The 20,407-nt window shown below is 42.1% G+C and overlaps 1 protein-coding gene across 1 annotated transcript; it reads right to left on the reverse strand.

Annotated features, from left to right (window-relative positions):
- Positions 1-3,196: 3,196 nt before the first annotated feature.
- On the reverse strand, positions 3,197-20,206 carry LOC129376524 (uncharacterized). Its single transcript, XM_055056130.1, has 8 exons — positions 20,192-20,206; positions 20,013-20,113; positions 16,131-16,261; positions 7,094-7,175; positions 6,322-6,551; positions 6,052-6,245; positions 5,375-5,534; positions 3,197-4,362 (listed from the first exon to the last, which is right to left on the reverse strand). The coding sequence occupies exons 1-8, from the start codon at positions 20,204-20,206 to the stop codon at positions 4,211-4,213; spliced, it is 1,065 nt and encodes a 354-aa protein (XP_054912105.1). The 3' UTR covers positions 3,197-4,210.
- Positions 20,207-20,407: the final 201 nt, after the last annotated feature.

The raw sequence follows: 20,407 nt of genomic DNA on the forward strand, positions 1-20,407 counted from the left end.
GAACTCAACAGGAAGGGAATCAGAATCAGAACCGGTTCTACAGAACCAGAACCAGAACCAGCAGAATTCCTCTAAAACTAAAACTGATGTTTTTCTGACACCTAGAGGACAGAAAACACATTACAGCAGCTCAGACTGTAGCCATGACATTTTATGATCGTGTTACCTTAATGACAAATTAATGATTGATTGAAAACCAATCATTCAATCGATCAACTTTATTCATGTCATATATTTCAGCAACAGGGAAAATCAAAGTGATTTACATCATAAAAATAGAAATAAAGTTATAAAATAACAGCAGATATTCACTTTATCTATTAATTATATGAATTTTGCTTCATTAATGAATCACAGACTGATGAAATATTAATGAATGAAATATTAATAAACATTTATCCTGAATATGAGATAAAACTTGAATCCTAAACTTTGAGTCCAAATCAAATCTGAAGTTTTTGTTGCTGCAACTGAAGAGTGAATAAAAGCAACATAAGCAGCAAAATAAACTTTAACTAAAGATCTGCAAACAGCAGATGATGCAGAAATCAGAGCAGAATATTAATCACTGAACAGATTATTAGAATAATTACAGGAAATAAAAACTGAATCACCAGGAAACAGGAGAAACTCTGGAGACAGAAGGACAACTGAGGACCCCTAGTGGTAGAAACACCGCATAGACCGAGTCAGAGGTCAGATTGGACCGGGTCAGACCGGACCGGACCGGGTCAGGGGTCAGACTGGACCGGGTCGGACCGGACCGGACCGGGTCAGGGGTCAGACTGGACCGGGTCGGACCGGATTCGGTAGATTCAGTCATCAGGTCAAATTCTGCACTGGATGTTGTAACAAAACCTGGAAACTGAACAAAATGGATGGTTTATTCATAAATAAAACTATGATGGTGGTTTTATTTATAAAATCTGAAACATCTTCAGGAAAAAGGACAAAAATAAATAAATAAATAAATAAATAAATAAATAAATAAATAAATAAATAAATAAATAAATAAATAAAGGAAGAGATTCAGGTCTTTGTTTTTCTTCACCTTTTGCTCATCATAATCATAAACCTGCAGGGGTATGAATAATTATGACCTTATATTTGATCCAGCTTTTGTTTTCATAATAAACTGATAATTATGATAAGATTCTGTGAACTGCTGTTAATCTGTTTTCATTAAATGTATTAAAGTCAATATGAACATGATAATAACGCAGCTCTCCGGTAATATCAATGATCCCCAGCAGGGGGCAGCATCTGGTTCACGGCAGAATGGGAAAGAATAGGGAATATTGGAAATTAAATTATAAAAATATAAACATCCAATAAATAATCCAGAATAATTTCAACAGTTAATGCAACCTAAAAAACGTGATTATATTTTCATATGTTTATTTTTCTGTTCATGTTATCCTGATTTCTTCTCTGATTATCTATAAATATTTGGATTTCTGCAGATCCAGAGTCTTCAGTTTATATAGTTTATATAATTAATTATGTTTGTAGTTAAACATTAATTAATTTTCTTCCTCTAAACAGTTTGATTAGACAGTGTGATTGTAATGTCAGTGATGTGCCACCAGGTGGCGCGTTAGGAAGCAGAACCTGATCATTTTCTGTGTTCAGGAGAGAAATATGTCTTATAGATCTGAAGCCTGTTTGAACTAAATGGACCTCATTAATAAACAAATATTACATTTCAATATATTTTTATTAAAAGGTGTTTAAAATAGTACAATAAAATTATTTAATAAAAATATTAAAGTTCCAACAATAGACTGACACTCTGTTGTTTCTGTTGTGTTTAATAAAAAAAATGTTTTATTATTTTTCCAGAATCTGTCTGCAGCCTCTCTTCTGTTGCGTCATGGCAACTGGCTCATTGCAGGTGAGCCACACCTGTCCTGATCCTCCAGCTGAAAACCCAAAGCAGCATGAAGAGACACTACTGCGCCCCCTGGTGGTTAACAGGAGCAGCAGCAACCAAACTGCTGCTGATTGATCCGTTTATTGATCCTTTTCCAGCCGATGATTAGAATAGAAACACTTTGAGTTTCTTTATTTCAGGTAAACAGACATAATAATAATAATAATAATAATAATAATAATAATAATAATAATATAATAATAATAATATAATAATAATAATATAATAATAATGATAAACCAGATCAGTGCAGCAGGTTATGAAAGATAAATACATTTATAATCCAGAGATGCACTGCAGAATGAAGCAGATTAAGATGTTTGACTCAAATCCATCCACAGGTGATTCAGTAGTTTAACAGGTAAAAGTGGGCGGGGCCTCAGCTGAAGGTTTCATGCAGAAACAGGAAATGGACCAAACTGAGGAGTTAGCTTAGCAGAGCTAATCTCTGCTGCTAACAGAACCAAATCATTATTTACTTACATTTTCTTTCTAAACACCAAAAGAGAGAAAAGAATCTGTTCTGACCCGATTCGATCAATAGATCATTTTCTCCTCACATGTTTTGCTTTATAAGTTGTTATTCTGACCTGTTGATGGTTATTTTTTATATTATATATTCATTAAACTCAGTAAAACGACCTTAATGAAAAGTTTCTGGTTCTGTTGATTCCTTAGAGGAGACCAACCTGAGGGACAGAGGGACGTCCCTCTGAGTGGGACGTCCCACTGTGGCATCAGCAGAGTGAGAGAGAAGCACTCTGGAGGTCAAAGGTCAGTCTGCGTCTCTCTCTGTCTGTCCTCCTGACTGTCCTCTGTCTCCAGGGACGATCCAGGTCCAACCAGAAGACATCAATCAGTCTGATTAGTTTATTGATCAGTCTATTGATCTGATTATTGATTCAGACTGAAACTGGTTCCAGTCTCAGTTGGGATGTTTCTGTTTTCATTAATAATATAAACATCTTAATATTTACATGTTTATTCAGCAGGAAGCAGCTGATTGTCTACTTCCTGTTTTAAATAAAGTTTTCATCAGGACATGTTTTCACTCTGTTCCTTGGAGGAGGTCAGAGGTCAGCAGTGAGTCACCTGCTCATCATCATGTTGGTTTAATAACTTATTGATGAGATTCAGAGCAAAGAAGGAGAAATGAAAAGATTATTTTCTGAAAGGTTTTATTAATAAATCTGCTGAATCGACATGGAAAAGTTTATGAAATGTGATCAGATTTTTAATAAATATTTAATAAATAATGTTCAGGCTGGACTCATTTTACAGAGCAGATTTAAAAACATGAAACATTTTGTTTCATATGTCAAATGTTGTGAAATTGGGATTTTTTTTCCTCTTTTGCTCATAAAAATCTTTCAAAATAAATATTTGATCTGTTTGGATCCTTCAGGTGAAATATGGTGAAACCATGTGTTTCAGGGGAAATGTTGATATTATTTAATCATTAAAGAATCAGAATTCTTCTGTCTGAAGGTTTAGTGGAAGGAAAAACTCCCAAACATCAAAATACAACAAAGACACTGAAAACAACAAATCAAAACCAGAACAAAATCTCCAACAAGCTGAAGCAGAAACAGGAACAAAGTTCATCACTAATGAAAATGAAACATTAAACCACGATGGAAACATTCATTAAAATGTTAAATCAGTTGTTTCCAGTATTTGTTCTCCTCCAGGTGTTGATGTGATTCACATAAATCCCATTTTTAGTTCCATTTACTGAAGTTTGGACAATAGAAAATAAAAACACCTCTGATGGTTTTGATTGGCCACAGGAAGTGATGTGATGCTGATGGCCACCAGGTGGCGCCACCATCAACATTCATTCACCTGTTGAGGCTTTGATTTGAACTTTGGAGTTTTATGATCATATAAACAGAAACATTGGTTTTTATTTCATCTTCAGGTTTAAACTGCATCAAGAAACAACCAGGAAGTTAAAGACGTGGTTAAGCCACGCCCCTTTCTCCCCCACGCCCTGCAGAACAAAACAATATGTATATATCTAGTACATATATATGTATGTAAGTAAATACTGTGTATAACTGAGTGTGAACATTTCACTCAGTAATGAAATGGAAACTCATCTTGTATAAATATCATTTCATCTAATGAAGAAAAACTGAACAGTGAACAAAGAACAAAGAACATCAATAGGAAATGGAAAACTCTCAGGGTTAAAGCTTCACTTGTCCTCCGTCCCGCTGTCCGTCCCGCTGTCTGCTGTCCGTCCCGCTGTCTGCTGTCCGTCCTGCTGTCAGCTCAGACGTTCCTGCTCTTCCTCCTCTTCCTGCTCTTCCTCCTCTCGTCTCTGCCTCCGTTTCGGTCCGCGGCGTTTTGCAGCCATTTGGTGATTCTGGCCTCGATCTCTCTGTCGGTTGCTGTGGCAGTGAGCCGATTGCGCCTCACAGCCACTGAGACAAAAGAAAAGACATGAATGAATTAAACGTTCTGACACCACGGACCCAGTGGTGTCAGAACTGAGTCTGTGTTTTGTGTTTGGAAACGTCACATTGACATTTCTAGACTTGAGTCATTGTTAGATAATCTTCTACAGGTTTCACAGTTTTGGTTGATTGTGTTTAAATCCAGATGTTTTTCTTCTTCTACATCATGAAGAACCTGATGAATGCTGGTTCTTATCACTTGGTTCTGGGGATGCAGAACAGAACCAGAACCAGAACCAGAACCAGAACCAGCTGTTGTCATGAGAGACCCTGCCTCCAGGGGGCGCCCTTCTAGAGTAAGAATGTGATAATAAATCAATCTGAAAACCAGAAAAATAGACGTGAAAATGAGACACAGCTTATATAAATATTTTATATCAAAAATAGATTAAAATCTGGATTATCTTCACATTAAAGCTGTGAAGACTGCAGTGTTTACTGTCTACTGCTGCAGCACTTTGTGTTTTTATCTATATAAAAATATCCCAGTGTTTCCATCCCAGTATTGTATAGTTATTATTTTATATATTAAGGAGATCTTAGAGATGGAAGCTGACATGATGCTCATGGATGCAATAAATGTGAAATTATTAAATAATCATATTTAACAATAAATGTTAAATATGAAAACTGAAACCTACAATTTACTGAAAATATTTGGCCTTTACATTTTATTGACGAATCAGAGACAGAAACAGATGTTGACAGGAAATGTTCCTTCATCACAACGTCCAGAAACTAATCAAATCATCGTCTTCGCTTGTTAACTGCAGCAACCAGACATGTGACCTCTGAACCCCAGAGCCAGGAGCTCTGAGCACAGAGACACAGCCACGGTTTATACAGTTTATAAAGTTTATGACAGTAACTCCTGGCTGCAGCAGTGCATTCTGGGAAACATTTCTACACTGTAAAACCTGAACCTCCACTGAATTGAACCAAAGCTGCAGAGATGAAGCCCTTAAAGCTGTGAACTTACTGGTCACCAGTTTCTTCATGTGGAGACGCTGGAAGCCGATCTTCCCGTTCACGCCGCGCCAGTTCATCTGCTGGCTGAGCGAGTGTGTGAGCAGCGCTGCCATGATCCTGCCCACACACTCGTTCAGTGATCCTCCTCCCTGCAGAGCCAGAGCCGCGCTCTGCAAGCACAACAACAAATAATCGAGCCGTTCAATCCATCAGGAGCCGTTATTGATCTAACGGTCTTGGACTGGGATACAAACAGAACCGAACTTTGGCTCAGATCTGACTGCATGTGTTACTGCAGCTGCTCTTCAGATCCACATCCAGACTCTTTCCTGCACCTCAATCAGCATTTCATATTTCTACTGAACATTGTTGAAATAAAATGATGGATGTTAGTCATTATAAATGCAAACAGCATTTAGTGACCTTTACTCAGTTTTTTATGTGAGTAAAAACTGAAAGCTTTTCCAAATAAGTGCAGGATGTTAGTTGCTGCTTATTCTGATGTTATTTAGTATTTTCCATATTGTGTTGTTTGTGCTGCAGTGCAGTGATGCTGCAGCTCCTGCAGCTGATAATCTGACAGGTGATGCTGTAGGAAAACATGAACCTGGATTAAAACATGAATATGGATCATAAGCTACATGCAGGTCAACAGGAAAACATTTTGCTGTCATTCTTCATTCTCACCAGCTGATTGTGAAGCTCTGGGTTGTCATGAAGTTGAGCCTCCATGTCTTCAACAGACTGTTGGCTGTTCAGAGGAAACGATTTCAGCAGCAACTCGTCTCCAGATGGAGTCTGCAGGCCTTGGATTGATTTGTAAATTATTTTAATCTGATCCATCAGAACTTCCTGGTTCATTAGAATACTTTTGAGGAGTGCTGAAATAAAAGGTTTTATTAATGAGCATTTTAACCACATTATGATTCTAAAGCATGACTGGAGCACAAGACTTACAAAGATGAAAACAGGAACTATGACGATGGCTCCCTGGAGCAGGAGGAGAGGCGTGGTGGCTCAGTGGTGCTGCAGCAGAGCTGCAGTCTCTCAGTGGTGCTGCAGCAGAGCTGCAGTCTCTCAGTGGTGATGCAGCAGAGCTGCAGTCTCTCAGTGGTGATGCAGCAGAGCTGCAGTCTCTCAGTGGTGATGCAGCAGAGCTGCAGTCTCTCAGTGGTGATGCAGCAGAGCTGCAGTGGTTGAGATTTACAGGATTAGAAATTCTTGGTTCTGGTGTTAAACATCATATGTGCTTGTAAAGTTAGAACTTCATGCATTAATACAAATCCATTAGTTTCTCATTCTGATTGAAAAGAGAATAAATTAGAAACAACTTTTATACAATTTGGCTGCAACAGAAACCAGAAATAAAAGTTCAGCCATTTTATTCCTGGATCAACATTTTAACTGTTAATGAGAAAAACAACCAGCATCAGTTATAAACTAACTGGGTTACAGCAGAACTCTGGACTGCAACAGAACCAAATCAGAACCAAATCAGAACCAAATCAGAACCAGATCAGAACCAAATCAGAACCAGATCAGAACCAAATCAGAACCAAATCAGAACCAGATCAGAACCAAATCAGATCCAAACTGCAGACTCTCTGAACAGCCAGACATCTTCACCAGGAAGAGAATGTTGCTTCTATTCAATAATGTTTAAGAAAATAAAATCAATCAAAACATCAGTGATATTAGTGAGATACCAAACATGTCAAAATAAACTCACATTCTTCTTCTCTTCGGTTTGATTGGAGAATCATCATCAGAAACAGGATCACTGCTTTTCCTCCGTTTCTCCTGGTCGTCATCTACAGATAATTCAAAGATTTATAACCATTTGAAACCATTGAAGGTTTAAAGCTTCAGCTCTTAGAGCGCTCTTCCCTCCCCCACTCTGCTCCTTCAGACTAGCCAGCAGCAATTAGCTGGTGGAACTGCTGAGCTCAGCATAATGCAGGTAAAAGCATTTTAAAAGGAGCAATATTAAGTTTTTTCCTGGCACATAAAGCTAATTTTTTATACTATAGTCATCTATGTTACCTTCAGTTGTTATTAAAATGCTAAAAGAAGTTTGAGTTCACAAAGTAAGGCCTTTGTCCCTTTAAGAAGCTCCTGCTCTTTTCTCTATTAAATCATTAATAGAGAAAAGAGTCTGCTGCACTGAGAGTAGCTCCTATAAGCTCAGCAGATGTGCAGTTCTGCCACTTGTTAATTGCTGCTGCCGCTAGTCTGGAGGAACTGGGTGAAGGGCTTAGCGGCTGCAGCACAGAGGACGAGCTTTGTGGCAACAGGAGGGAGCGAGGCGTTCCTAAGAGTCAATAACAGGCAGGAATGAATCTAGAAAAGTCTCCAGATGTGTTTCTGATGAGGAAATAACATAATATAAACCCTCTGATGATTAACCATTATAGACTCAGATCACTGCACCGTTTATTGTTAAATCAAGTTGAACGTCAACAAATGTTTGGAACAAAATGGTTTAAATGGGTGATGTGTGTCGATGTGTGTTGATGTGTGTTGATGTGTGTAGATGTGTGTAGATGTGTGTAGTGTGTCGATGTGTGTTGATGTGTGTTGATGTGTGTAGATGTGTGTAGATGTGTGTTGATGTGTGTCGATGTGTGTTGATGTGTGTTGATGTGTGTCGATGTGTGTTGATGTGTGTTGATGTGTGTAGATGTGTGTAGATGTGTGTTGATGTGTGTAGATGTGTGTAGATGTGTGTTGATGTGTGTTGATGTGTGTAGATGTGTGTAGATGTGTGTTGATGTGTGTAGATGTGTGTAGATGTGTGTAGATGTGTGTTGATGTGTGTAGATGTGTGTTGATGTGTGTAGATGTGTGTAGATGTGTGTTGATGTGTGTTGATGTGTGTTGATGTGTGTAGATGTGTGTAGATGTGTGTTGATGTGTGTTGATGTGTGTCGATGTGTGTTGATGTGTGTTGATGTGTGTAGATGTGTGTAGATGTGTGTTGATGTGTGTCGATGTGTGTCGATGTGTGTTGATGTGTGTAGATGTGTGTAGATGTGTGTTGATGTGTGTAGATGTGTGTAGATGTGTGTTGATGTGTGTTGATGTGTGTAGATGTGTGTAGATGTGTGTTGATGTGTGTAGATGTGTGTAGATGTGTGTTGATGTGTGTTGATGTGTGTAGATGTGTGTTGATGTGTGTCGATGTGTGTAGATGTGTGTAGATGTGTGTTGATGTGTGTTGATGTGTGTAGATGTGTGTTGATGTGTGTCGATGTGTGTAGATGTGTGTAGATGTGTGTAGATGTGTGTTGATGTGTGTTGATGTGTGTTGATGTGTGTTGATGTGTGTAGATGTGTGTTGATGTGTGTTGATGTGTGTTGATGTGTGTTGGTGTGTGTTGATGTGTGTTGATGTGTGTAGATGTGTGTTGATGTGTGTAGATGTGTGTTGATGTGTGTCGATGTGTGTAGATGTGTGTTGATGTGTGTTGATGTGTGTAGATGTGTGTTGATGTGTGTAGATGTGTGTTGATGTGTGTTGATGTGTGTTGATGTGTGTAGATGTGTGTTGGTGTGTGTTGGTGTGTGTTGATGTGTGTTGATGTGTGTTTGTGTGTTGATGTGTGTTGATGTGTGTTGATGTGTGTTGATGTGTAGATGTGTGTTGATGTGTGTTGATGTGTGTTGATGTGTGTTGATGTGTAGATGTGTGTTGATGTGTGTTGATGTGTGTTGGTGTGTGTTGTTGTGTGTTGGTGTGTGTTGTTGTGTGTTGGTGTGTGTTGTTGTGTGTTGGTGTGTGTTGTTGTGTGTTGATGTGTGTTGTTGTGTGTTGTTGTGTGTTGATGTGTGTTGGTGTGTGTTGATGTGTGTTGATGTGTGTTGGTGTGTGTTGATGTGTGTCGATGTGTGTTGATGTGTGTTGATGTGTGTTGGTGTGTGTTGATGTGTGTCGATGTGTGTTGGTGTGTGTTGATGTGTGTCGATGTGTGTTGATGTGTGTTGATGTGTGTTGGTGTGTGTTGATGTGTGTTGATGTGTGTTGATGTGTGTCGATGTGTGTTGATGTGTGTCGATGTGTGTTGGTGTGTGTTGATGTGTGTTGATGTGTGTTGATGTGTGTCGATGTGTGTTGATGTGTGTTGATGTGTGTTGGTGTGTGTTGATGTGTGTTGGTGTGTGTTGATGTGTGTCGATGTGTGTTGATGTGTGTTGATGTGTGTTGGTGTGTGTTGATGTGTGTTGGTGTGTGTTGATGTGTGTTGATGTGTGTTGGTGTGTGTTGATGTGTGTCGATGTGTGTTGATGTGTGTTGATGTGTGTTGGTGTGTTTGATGTGTGTTGGTGTGTGTTGGTGTGTGTTGTGTGTGTTGATGTGTGTTGGTGTGTGTTGGTGTGTGTTGGTGTGTGTTGATGTGTGTTGGTGTGTGTTGATGTGTGTTGATGTGTGTTGGTGTGTCGATGTGTGTTGATGTGTGTTGATGTGTGTTGGTGTGTCGATGTGTGTTGATGTGTGTTGATGTGTGTTGGTGTGTGTTGGTGTGTGTTGATGTGTGTTGGTGTGTGTTGGTGTGTGTTGGTGTGTGTTTATGTGTGTTGATGTGTGTTGGTGTGTGTTGATGTGTGTTGGTGTGTGTTGGTGTGTGTTGGTGTGTGTTGGTGTGTGTTGGTGTGTGTTGGTGTGTGTTGATGTGTGTTGGTGTGTGTTGATGTGTGTTGGTGTGTGTTGGTGTGTGTTGGTGTGTGTTGATGTGTGTTGATGTGTGTTGGTGTCGATGTGTGTTGATGTGTGTTGATGTGTGTTGGTGTGTCGATGTGTGTTGATGTGTGTCGATGTGTGTTGGTGTGTGTTGATGTGTGTCGATGTGTGTTGGTGTGTGTTGGTGTGTGTTGGTGTGTGTTGGTGTGTTGATGTGTGTTGGTGGTGTTGATGTGTGTTGGTGTGTGTTGATGTGTGTTGATGTGTGTTGGTGTGTGTTGATGTGTGTTGGTGTGTGTCGATGTGTGTCGATGTGTGTTGATGTGTGTTGGTGTGTGTTGGTGTGTGTTGATGTGTGTTGATGTGTGTTGGTGTGTTGGTGTGTGTTGATGTGTGTTGGTGTGTTGGTGTGTGTTGATGTGTGTTGGTGTGTGTTGATGTGTGTTGATGTGTGTTGGTGTGTGTCGATGTGTGTTGATGTGTGTTGATGTGTGTTGATGTGTGTTGATGTGTGTCGATGTGTGTTGATGTGTGTCGATGTGTGTTGATGTGTGTTGGTGTGTGTTGGTGTGTGTCGATGTGTGTCGATGTGTGTCGATGTGTGTTGATGTGTGTTGGTGTGTGTTGATGTGTGTTGATGTGTGTCGATGTGTGTTGATGTGTGTAGATGTGTGTTGGTGTGTGTTGATGTGTGTCGATGTGTGTCGATGTGTGTCGATGTGTGTAGGTGTGTGTTGGTGTGTGTTGATGTGTGTCGATGTGTGTCGATGTGTGTTGATGTGTGTTGATGTGTGTTGATGTGTGTCGATGTGTGTCGATGTGTGTAGATGTGTGTTGGTGTGTGTTGGTGTGTGTTGGTGTGTGTTGATGTGTGTTGATGTGTGTTGGTGTGTGTTGATGTGTGTTGGTGTGTGTTGATGTGTGTTGATGTGTGTTGGTGTGTGTTGATGTGTGTTGATGTGTGTTGATGTGTGTTGATGTGTGTTGATGTGTGTTGATGTGTGTTGGTGTGTGTTGATGTGTGTTGATGTGTGTTGGTGTGTGTTGATGTGTGTTGATGTGTGTCGATGTGTGTTGATGTGTAGATGTGTGTTGGTGTGTGTTGATGTGTGTTGATGTGTGTTGGTGTGTGTTGGTGTGTGTTGGTGTGTTTTGATGTGTGTCGATGTGTGTCGATGTGTGTTGATGTGTGTTGATGTGTGTTGATGTGTGTTGGTGTGTGTTGATGTGTGTTGATGTGTGTTGGTGTGTGTTGGTGTGTGTTGGTGTGTGTTGATGTGTGTTGATGTGTGTTGGTGTGTGTTGATGTGTGTTGGTGTGTGTTGATGTGTGTTGATGTGTGTTGGTGTGTGTTGATGTGTGTTGATGTGTTGATGTGTGTTGATGTGTGTTGATGTGTGTTGATGTGTGTTGGTGTGTGTTGATGTGTGTTGATGTGTGTTGTGTGTGTTGATGTGTGTTGATGTGTGTCGATGTGTGTTGATGTGTGTGGGTGTGTGTTGGTGTGTGTTGATGTGTGTGGATGTGTGTTGGTGTGTTTGGTGTGTGTTGGTGTGTGTTGATGTGTGTTGATGTGTGTTGGTGTGTGTTGATGTGTGTTGGTGTGTGTTGATGTGTGTTGATGTGTGTTGATGTGTGTTGGTGTGTGTTGATGTGTGTTGATGTGTGTTGATGTGTGTTGATGTGTGTCGATGTGTGTTGGTGTGTGTCGATGTGTGTTGGTGTGTGTTGATGTGTGTTGGTGTGTGTTGATGTGTGTTGGTGTGTGTTGATGTGTGTTGATGTGTGTCGATGTGTGTTGGTGTGTGTCGATGTGTGTTGGTGTGTGTTGATGTGTGTTGGTGTGTGTTGGTGTGTGTTGGTGTGTTGGTGTGTGTTGATGTGTGTTGATGTGTGTTGGTGTTGTTGGTGTGTGTTGGTGTGTGTTGGTGTGTGTTGATGTGTGTCGGTGTGTGTTGGTGTGTGTGATGTGTGTTGATGTGTGTTGATGTGTGTTGTTGTGTGTTGATGTGTGTTGATGTGTGTTGATGTGTGTTGATGTGTGTTGTTGTGTGTGATGTGTGTTGATGTGTGTTGATGTGTGTTGATGTGTGTTGATGTGTGTTGTTGTGTGTTGATGTGTGTTGGTGTGTGTTGGTGTGTGTTGATGTGTGTTGATGTGTGTTGGTGTGTGTTGATGTGTGTTGGTGTGTGTCGATGTGTGTCGGTGTGTGTCGGTGTGTGTCGATGTGTGTCGATGTGTGTTGATGTGTGTAGATGTGTGTCGGTGTGTGTTGATGTGTGTTGATGTGTGTTGGTGTGTGTTGATGTGTGTTGATGTGTGTTGATGTGTGTTGATGTGTGTTGATGTGTGTAGATGTGTGTTGATGTGTGTTGATGTGTGTTGGTGTGTGTTGATGTGTGTTGATGTGTGTTGATGTGTGTTGATGTGTGTTGATGTGTGTTGTGTGTGTTGGTGTGTGTTGGTGTGTGTTGATGTGTGTTGATGTGTGTTGGTGTGTGTTGATGTGTGTTGATGTGTGTTGGTGTGTGTTGGTGTGTGTTGATGTGTGTTGGTGTGTGGTGTGTGTTGATGTGTGTTAGTGTGTGTTGGTGTGTGTTGATGTGTGTTGATGTGTGTTGATGTGTGTTGATGTGTGTTGATGTGTGTTGGTGTGTGTTGGTGTGTGTTGGTGTGTGTTGATGTGTGTTGATGTGTGTTGATGTGTGTTGATGTGTGTTGGTGTGTGTTAGTGTGTGTTGGTGTGTGTTGATGTGTGTTGATGTGTGTTGATGTGTGTTAGTGTGTGTTGATGTGTGTTGATGTGTGTTGATGTGTGTTGATGTGTGTTGATGTGTGTTGGTGTGTGTTGGTGTGTGTTGGTGTGTGTGTGTGATGTGTGTTGGTGTGTGTTAGTGTGTGTTGGTGTGTGTTGATGTGTGTTGGTGTGTGTTGATGTGTGTTGGTGTGTGTTGGTGTGTGTTGATGTGTGTTGATGTGTGTTGATGTGTGTTGGTGTGTGTTGATGTGTGTTGGTGTGTGTTGGTGTGTGTGGTGTGTGTTGGTGTGTGTTGATGTGTGTTGGTGTGTGTTGATGTGTGTTGTGTGTGTTGGTGTGTTGGTGTGTGTTGATGTGTGTTAGTGTGTGTTGGTGTGTGTTGATGTGTGTTGGTGTGTGTTGATGTGTGTTGGTGTGTGTGTGTGTTGATGTGTGTTGTGTGTGTGTTGATGTGTGTTGGTGTGTTTGGTGTGTGTTGGTGTGTGTTGATGTGTGTTGTGTGTGTTGGTGTGTGTTGGTGTGTGTTGATGTGTGTTGGTGTGTGTTGATGTGTGTTGGTGTGTGTTGGTGTTGTTGATGTGTGTTAGTGTGTGTTGATGTGTGTTGGTGTGTGTGATGTGTGTTGGTGTGTGTTGATGTGTGTTGATGTGTGTTTGTGTGTTGGTGTGTGTTGGTGTGTGTTGGTGTGTGTTGATGTGTGTTGATGTGTGTTGATGTGTGTTGTGTGTGTTGGTGTGTGTTGATGTGTGTTGATGTGTGTTGATGTGTGTTGATGTGTGTTGGTGTGTTGATGTGTGTTGGTGTGTGTTGATGTGTTGGTGTGTGTTGGTGTGTTTGGTGTGTGTTGATGTGTGTTGTTGTGTGTTGATGTGTGTTGGTGTGTGTTGATGTGTTGGTGTGTGGTTGTGTGTTGATGTGTTGGTGTGTGTTGGTGTGTGTTGGTGTGTGTTGATGTGTTGGTGTGTGTTGGTGTGTGTTGGTGTGTGTTGGTGTGTTGATGTGTGTTGATGTGTGTTGATGTGTGTTGATGTGTGTTGATGTGTGTTGATGTGTTGGTGTGTGTTGGTGTGTGTTGGTGTGTGTTGATGTGTTTGGTGTGTGTTGGTGTGTTGGTGTGTGTTGGTGTGTGTTGATGTGTTGGTGTGTGTTGGTGTGTGTTGTGTGTGTTGGTGTGTGTTGATGTGTGTTGGTGTGTGTTGATGTGTGTTGATGTGTGTTGGTGTGTTGATGTGTGTTGGTGTGTGTTGGTGTGTTGGTGTGTGTTGGTGTGTTGATGTGTGTTGGTGTGTTGATGTGTGTTGGTGTGTGTTGATGTGTGTTGATGTGTGTTGATGTGTGTTGATGTGTGTTGATGTGTGTTGATGTGTGTTGATGTGTGTTGGTGTGTGTTGGTGTGTGTTGATGTGTTGGTGTGTGTTGGTGTGTGTTGGTGTGTGTTGGTGTGTGTTGATGTGTGTTGGTGTGTGTTGATGTGTGTTGATGTGTGTTGGTGTGTTGATGTGTGTTGGTGTGTTGATGTGTGTTGATGTGTGTTGATGTGTGTTGGTGTGTGTTGATGTGTGTTGATGTGTGTTGATGTGTGTTGATGTGTGTTGGTGTGTGTTGGTGTGTTTGGTGTGTGTTGATGTGTTGGTGTGTGTTGGTGTGTGTTGATGTGTTGGTGTGTGTTGATGTGTTGATGTGTGTTGATGTGTGTTGATGTGTGTTGGTGTGTGTTGATGTGTGTTGATGTGTGTTGATGTGTGTTGATGTGTGTTGGTGTGTGTTGGTGTGTGTTGGTGTGTTTGTGTGTTGGTGTGTTGGTGTGTGTTGATGTGTGTTGGTGTGTTGATGTGTTGATGTGTGTTGATGTGTGTTGGTGTGTGTTGGTGTGTTGATGTGTGTTGATGTGTGTTGATGTGTGTTGGTGTGTGTTGATGTGTGTTGATGTGTGTTGATGTGTGTTGATGTGTGTTGATGTGTGTTGTTGTGTGTTGATGTGTGTTGGTGTGTGTTGATGTGTGTTGATGTGTGTTGGTGTGTGTTGATGTGTTGGTGTGTGTGTGTGTTGGTGTGTGTTGGTGTGTGTTGGTGTGTGTTGATGTGTGTTGGTGTGTGTTGATGTGTGTTGATGTGTGTTGGTGTGTGTTGATGTGTTGGTGTGTGTTGGTGTGTTGGTGTGTGTTGGTGTGTGTTGGTGTGTGTTGATGTGTGTTGATGTGTGTTGATGTGTGTTGGTGTGTGTTGGTGTGTTGGTGTGTGTTGATGTGTTTGTGTGTTGGTGTGTTGGTGTGTGTTGATGTGTTAGTGTGTGTTGGTGTGTGTTGATGTGTGTTGATGTGTGTTGGTGTGTGTTGGTGTGTGTTGGTGTGTGTTGATGTGTGTTGGTGTGTGTTGGTGTGTGTTGGTGTGTGTTGGTGTGTGTTGATGTGTGTTGATGTGTGTTGATGTGTGTTGATGTGTGGTGTGGTGTGTGTTGGTGTGTGTTGGTGTGTGGTGTGTGTCGATGTGTTAGTGTGTGTTGGTGTGTGTTGATGTGTGTTGGTGTGTGTTGGTGTGTGTTGTGTGTGTTGTGTGTTGGTGTGTGTTGATGTGTGTTGGTGTGTGTTGGTGTGTGTCGATGTGTTAGTGTGTGTTGGTGTGTGTTGGTGTGTGTTGATGTGTGTTGGTGTGTGTTGATGTGTTTGTTGTGTGTTGGTGTGTGTCGGTGTGTGTTGTGTGTGTTGGTGTTGTGTTGGTGTGTTGTTGTGTTGTTGTGTGTGTGGTGTGTGTCGTTGTGTTGGTGTGTGTCGGTGTGTGTTGGTGTGTGTTGATGTGTGTTGGTGTGTGTCGATGTGTGTTGGTGTGTGTTGGTGTGTGTCGGTGTGTGTTGGTGTGTGTTGATGTGTGTTGGTGTGTTGATGTGTGTTGGTGTGTGTTGGTGTGTGTTGGTGTGTGTTGGTGTGTGTTGATGTGTGTTGGTGTGTGTCGATGTGTTAGTGTGTGTTGGTGTGTGTTGGTGTGTGTTGATGTGTGTTGGTGTGTGTTGGTGTGTGTTGATGTGTTAGTGTGTGTTGGTGTGTGTTGATGTGTGTTGGTGTGTGTTGGTGTGTGTTGGTGTGTTGATGTGTGTTGATGTGTGTTGGTGTGTGTCGATGTGTTAGTGTGTGTTGGTGTGTGTTGGTGTGTGTTGTTGTGTGTTGGTGTGTGTTGGTGTGTGTTTGGTGTGTGTTGGTGTGTGTTGGTGTGTTGATGTGTGTTGGTGTGTTGATGTGTGTGTTGGTGTGTGTTGATGTGTGTTGGTGTGTGTTGGTGTGTGTTGGTGTGTTGGTGTGTTGGTGTGTGTCGATGAGGAACATTAAATCTCTCACTGGATGTAAGGATCAGTCTGACGCCGTCAGGAAGCCAGTCTGCAGCTGCTGATGGCCACGTTTCCTCAACACACGTCACTGGAAGAAGCTCGGCTTCGTTTTGTGTTTTGGAAAACAATCTGGAACATCGCCTGCATGATGCACATTTGAAAAAGTAAATTAACACAAAACAATAAAGAGCTTGATGAACAAGAACAACATGGGAAGAAAACTAAACATTTGTTTTAGAAGCCTGGAGCTCAGTAGCTCAGTAGCAGGGTTCTGGTTCTGGTTCTGGTTCTGGTTTGGGTTTAGGAATGAAGGGTTGGGGTAGCAGCAGGCCTGGTTTCATCACCTGATCCAAACTAAAACACATACAGGGACAACAGAACCATTTTATATGCAGTCTGATAGTTTTTGGATGAGTTTTAGGTTCCCTCCCTGCAGCAAACTGTTCCTCCATCAGGAACATGGTCTTTAATTTAATGCAGAAATCTGTCTGTAGTTCTGGTGATGAAACATCTCTACTAAAACTGTTCTATGCAACACAATCCATAGTCATAATGTTCACCCCAAACCAAGAAACCAGCATGAAAACAGAAAATTTACTGAGAAAACAATAAATATGAGTTATGTCACCTTCAACAATGCATGAAAGTTATTTTATGCTCAGCAACATTTCAAAGCCCTTCAAACCTTTGGCCCCTCAAACCTTTGCCCCTCAAACCTTTGGCCCCTCAAACCTTTGTCCCCTCAAACCTTTGGCCCCTCAAACCTTTGGCCCCTCAAACCTTTGGCCCCTCAAACCTTTGGCCCTCAAACCTTTGGCCCTCAAACCTTTGGCCCCTCAAACTTTTGGCCCTCAAACCTTTGGCCCTCAAACCTTTGGCCCCTCAAACTTTTGGCCCTCAAACCTTTGGCCCCTCAAACTTTTGGCCCTCAAACCTTTGGCCCCTCAAACCTTTGTCCCCTCAAACTTTTGGCCCTCAAACCTTTGGCCCTCAAACCTTTGGCCCCTCAAACCTTTGGCCCTCAAACCTTTGTCCCCTCAAACTTTTGGCCCTCAAACCTTTGGCCCTCAAACTTTTGTCCCCTCAAACTTTTGTCCCCTCAAACCTTTGGCCCCTCAAACCTTTGGCCCCTCAAACCTTTGGCCCCTCAAACCTTTGGCCCTTCAAACCTTTGTCCCCTCAAACCTTTGGCCCTTCAAATCTTTGGCCCCTCAAACCTTTGGCCCTCAAACCTTTGTCCCCTCAAACCTTTGGCCCTTCAAACCTTTGTCCCCTCAAACCTTTGGCCCTTCAAATCTTTGGCCCCTCAAACCTTTGGCCCTCAAACCTTTGGCCCTTCAAACCTTTGGCCCCTCAAACCTTTGTCCCCTCAAACCTTTGGCCCTCAAACCTTTGGCCCTTCAAACCTTTGTCCCCTCAAACCTTTGGCCCTTCAAACCTTTGTCCCCTCAAACCTTTGGCCCTCAAACCTTTGGCCCTTCAAACCTTTGGCCCCTCAAACCTTTGGCCCCTCAAACCTTTGGCCCTCAAACCTTTGGCCCTTCAAACCTTTGGCCCCTCAAACCTTTGGCCCTCAAACCTTTGGCCCTCAAACCTTTGGCCCTTCAAACCTTTGTCCCCTCAAACCTTTGGCCCTCAAACCTTTGGCCCTTCAAACCTTTGGCCCTCAAACTTTTGTCCCCTCAAACTTTTGGCCCCTCAAACCTTTGCCCCTCAAACCTTTGCCCCTCAAACCTTTGGCCCCTCAAACCTTTGTCCCCTCAAACCTTTGGCCCTTCAAACCTTTGGCCCCTCAAACCTTTGTCCCCTCAAACCTTTGGCCCTCAAACTTTTGTCCCCTCAAACTTTTGGCCCCTCAAACCTTTGCCCCTCAAACCTTTGGCCCTTCAAATCTTTGGCCCCTCAAACCTTTGGCCCTCAAACCTTTGTCCCCTCAAACCTTTGTCCCCTCAAACCTTTGTCCCTTCAAACCTTTGACCCCTCAAACCTTTGACCCCTCAAACCTTTGGCCTTCAAACCTTTGTCCCCTCAAACCTTTGTCCCCTCAAACCTTTGGCCCCTCAAACCTTTGGCCCCTCAAACCTTTGGCCCCTCAAACCTTTGTCCCCTCAAACCTTTGTCCCCTCAAACCTTTGTCCCTTCAAACCTTTGGCCCCTCAAACCTTTGGCCTTCAAACCTTTGTCCCCTCAAACCTTTGTCCCCTCAAACCTTTGGCCCCTCAAACCTTTGTCCCCTCAAACCTTTGTCCCCTCAAACCTTTGGCCCTTCAAACCTTTGGCCCCTCAAACCTTTGTCCCCTCAAACCTTTGGCCCCTCAAACCTTTGTCCCCTCAAACCTTTGTCCCCTCAAACCTTTGTCCCTTCAAACCTTTGACCCCTCAAACCTTTGACCCCTCAAACCTTTGCCCCTCAAACCTTTGGCCTTCAAACCTTTGTCCCCTCAAACCTTTGGCCCTTCAAACCTTTGGCCCCTCAAACCTTTGGCCCCTCAAACTTTTGGCCCCTCAAACCTTTGGCCCCTCAAACCTTTGGCCCCTCAAACCTTTGGCCCCTCAAACCTTTGGCCCCTCAAACCTTTGGCCCCTCAAACTTTTGGCCCCTCAAACCTTTGGCCCCTCAAACCTTTGGCCCCTCAAACCTTTGGCCCCTCAAACCTTTGGCCCCTCAAACCTTTGGCCCTCAAACCTTTGTCCCCTCAAACCTTTGTCCCTTCAAACCTTTGACCCCTCAAACCTTTGACCCCTCAAACCTTTGGCCCCTCAAACCTTTGGCCCTCAGTGTTTTAGGGGTTTTCCTGTTGATACTAACAGGCTGAAGGTGATTAACTGGCTTCTCCAGCCTGGTGAAAATACAATCATTTGATTTGAATTAAAAACAGAAGCTCACATTTTCTGATCTATGTGATGGAAACTATTTGATGGTCGAATCTTATTTCACCCAGATGGGGGATCATGTGTCATATTAAATAAAAAGGCAGCAAAGGTAGAACAATTGAACTCAGTTGTGAACGTCCTCCCTGCACACACAGACATGTGACCCATATCGACTCCCATCGACGATGTGAGGCTCTCAGACTCTCTAACGTCCAGACAGGAAGTCCTATAAAACCTTGAGAGTCCAGAATAAATAAACCTGGTGGATGAGGAAGAACCAGTGGCCACAGTTTGTGGAGTAAGTCAGAAAAAACCATACAGAGAAGGTGAAGAAGCTCCAACAGAACCTGAAACACTGATGTATGGAGGAGCTGATGAGTTTTTGTCCAGGAAACTGTTGTTCCTGCCTCCAGATGGTCCTGATGTTTCATTAAGCTAAAAGCTCACATATACTGACGAGTTCTTCAACTTTCACCTCAGATATTTAACATATTTCCAGCTGCATAATCACTGTTGCACCTTGACACAGTGTTTGGGATTCTCTCTGTGCTCAAGTCACCAAGCCACACTTTCTGAATGCTACCTGAATGCTAACTGCTTCCTGAATGCTACCTGCTTCCTGAATGCTACCTGAATGCTTCCTGAATGCTACCTGAATGCTACCTGAATGCTACCTGAATGCTTCCTGAATGCTACCTGAATGCTACCTGCTTCCTGAATGCTACCTGAATGCTAGTCTGAACAGACCTGGAATCACCACATTCAGCTTCAGCAGCTTTATTAAAGACACAAAATGTCCATAGAAAGATAATTTAAGAAAATTTTTAAAAGAAATGGGGCAAGTGAAGTACGTTTACTTGTGCCTGCCTCTTTTTCAAACAGATAGTTATCTAAATATATGTAAAACCTTCTACTGTGATAAATGTCGTGAATCAGATATTAGCTTAGCATTTTCAACAGTACAACATACGCTGTAAAATAGTTCTAAAGGTTATTGGTAATAAATGTCAATACTTACTGGTAGTCGGAAAAATCTATGTAGACCAAGATTAATAATTTATTTGAGATAAAAATGACAGTTTGAGATCGACGTTCAGCCGAGATCAGAGAGCGGTTAAGCTAGTCCGTTAGCATGGAGACGGCGCTGACGGCTGCAGTTTGTGACGTCCGCCACCAGGAGGAGACAAACCGCTCCACCAGAACTCTGATCATTTTTATTGACAGGCTTAAATCATCTACAGAAACGTTGATATTTCACTTCAGAGAAAATAAAACTGATGTTTCTACATTAAACGTTTTAATTAACCCAAACATTTAAATAAATCAAAATCACAGATAATCAAATGTTGTTCTTAAATAAAGTGTTTATTAATAAAACTGGTTGTTTTCTGATCACTGAAAGGAAATAATCCA

The sequence above is a fragment of the Poeciliopsis prolifica genome, unplaced genomic scaffold (assembly GCF_027474105.1).
Source record: "Poeciliopsis prolifica strain line A6 unplaced genomic scaffold, Auburn_PproV2 SCAFFOLD044, whole genome shotgun sequence".
In the NCBI taxonomy this organism is placed as follows: domain Eukaryota; kingdom Metazoa; phylum Chordata; class Actinopteri; order Cyprinodontiformes; family Poeciliidae; genus Poeciliopsis; species Poeciliopsis prolifica.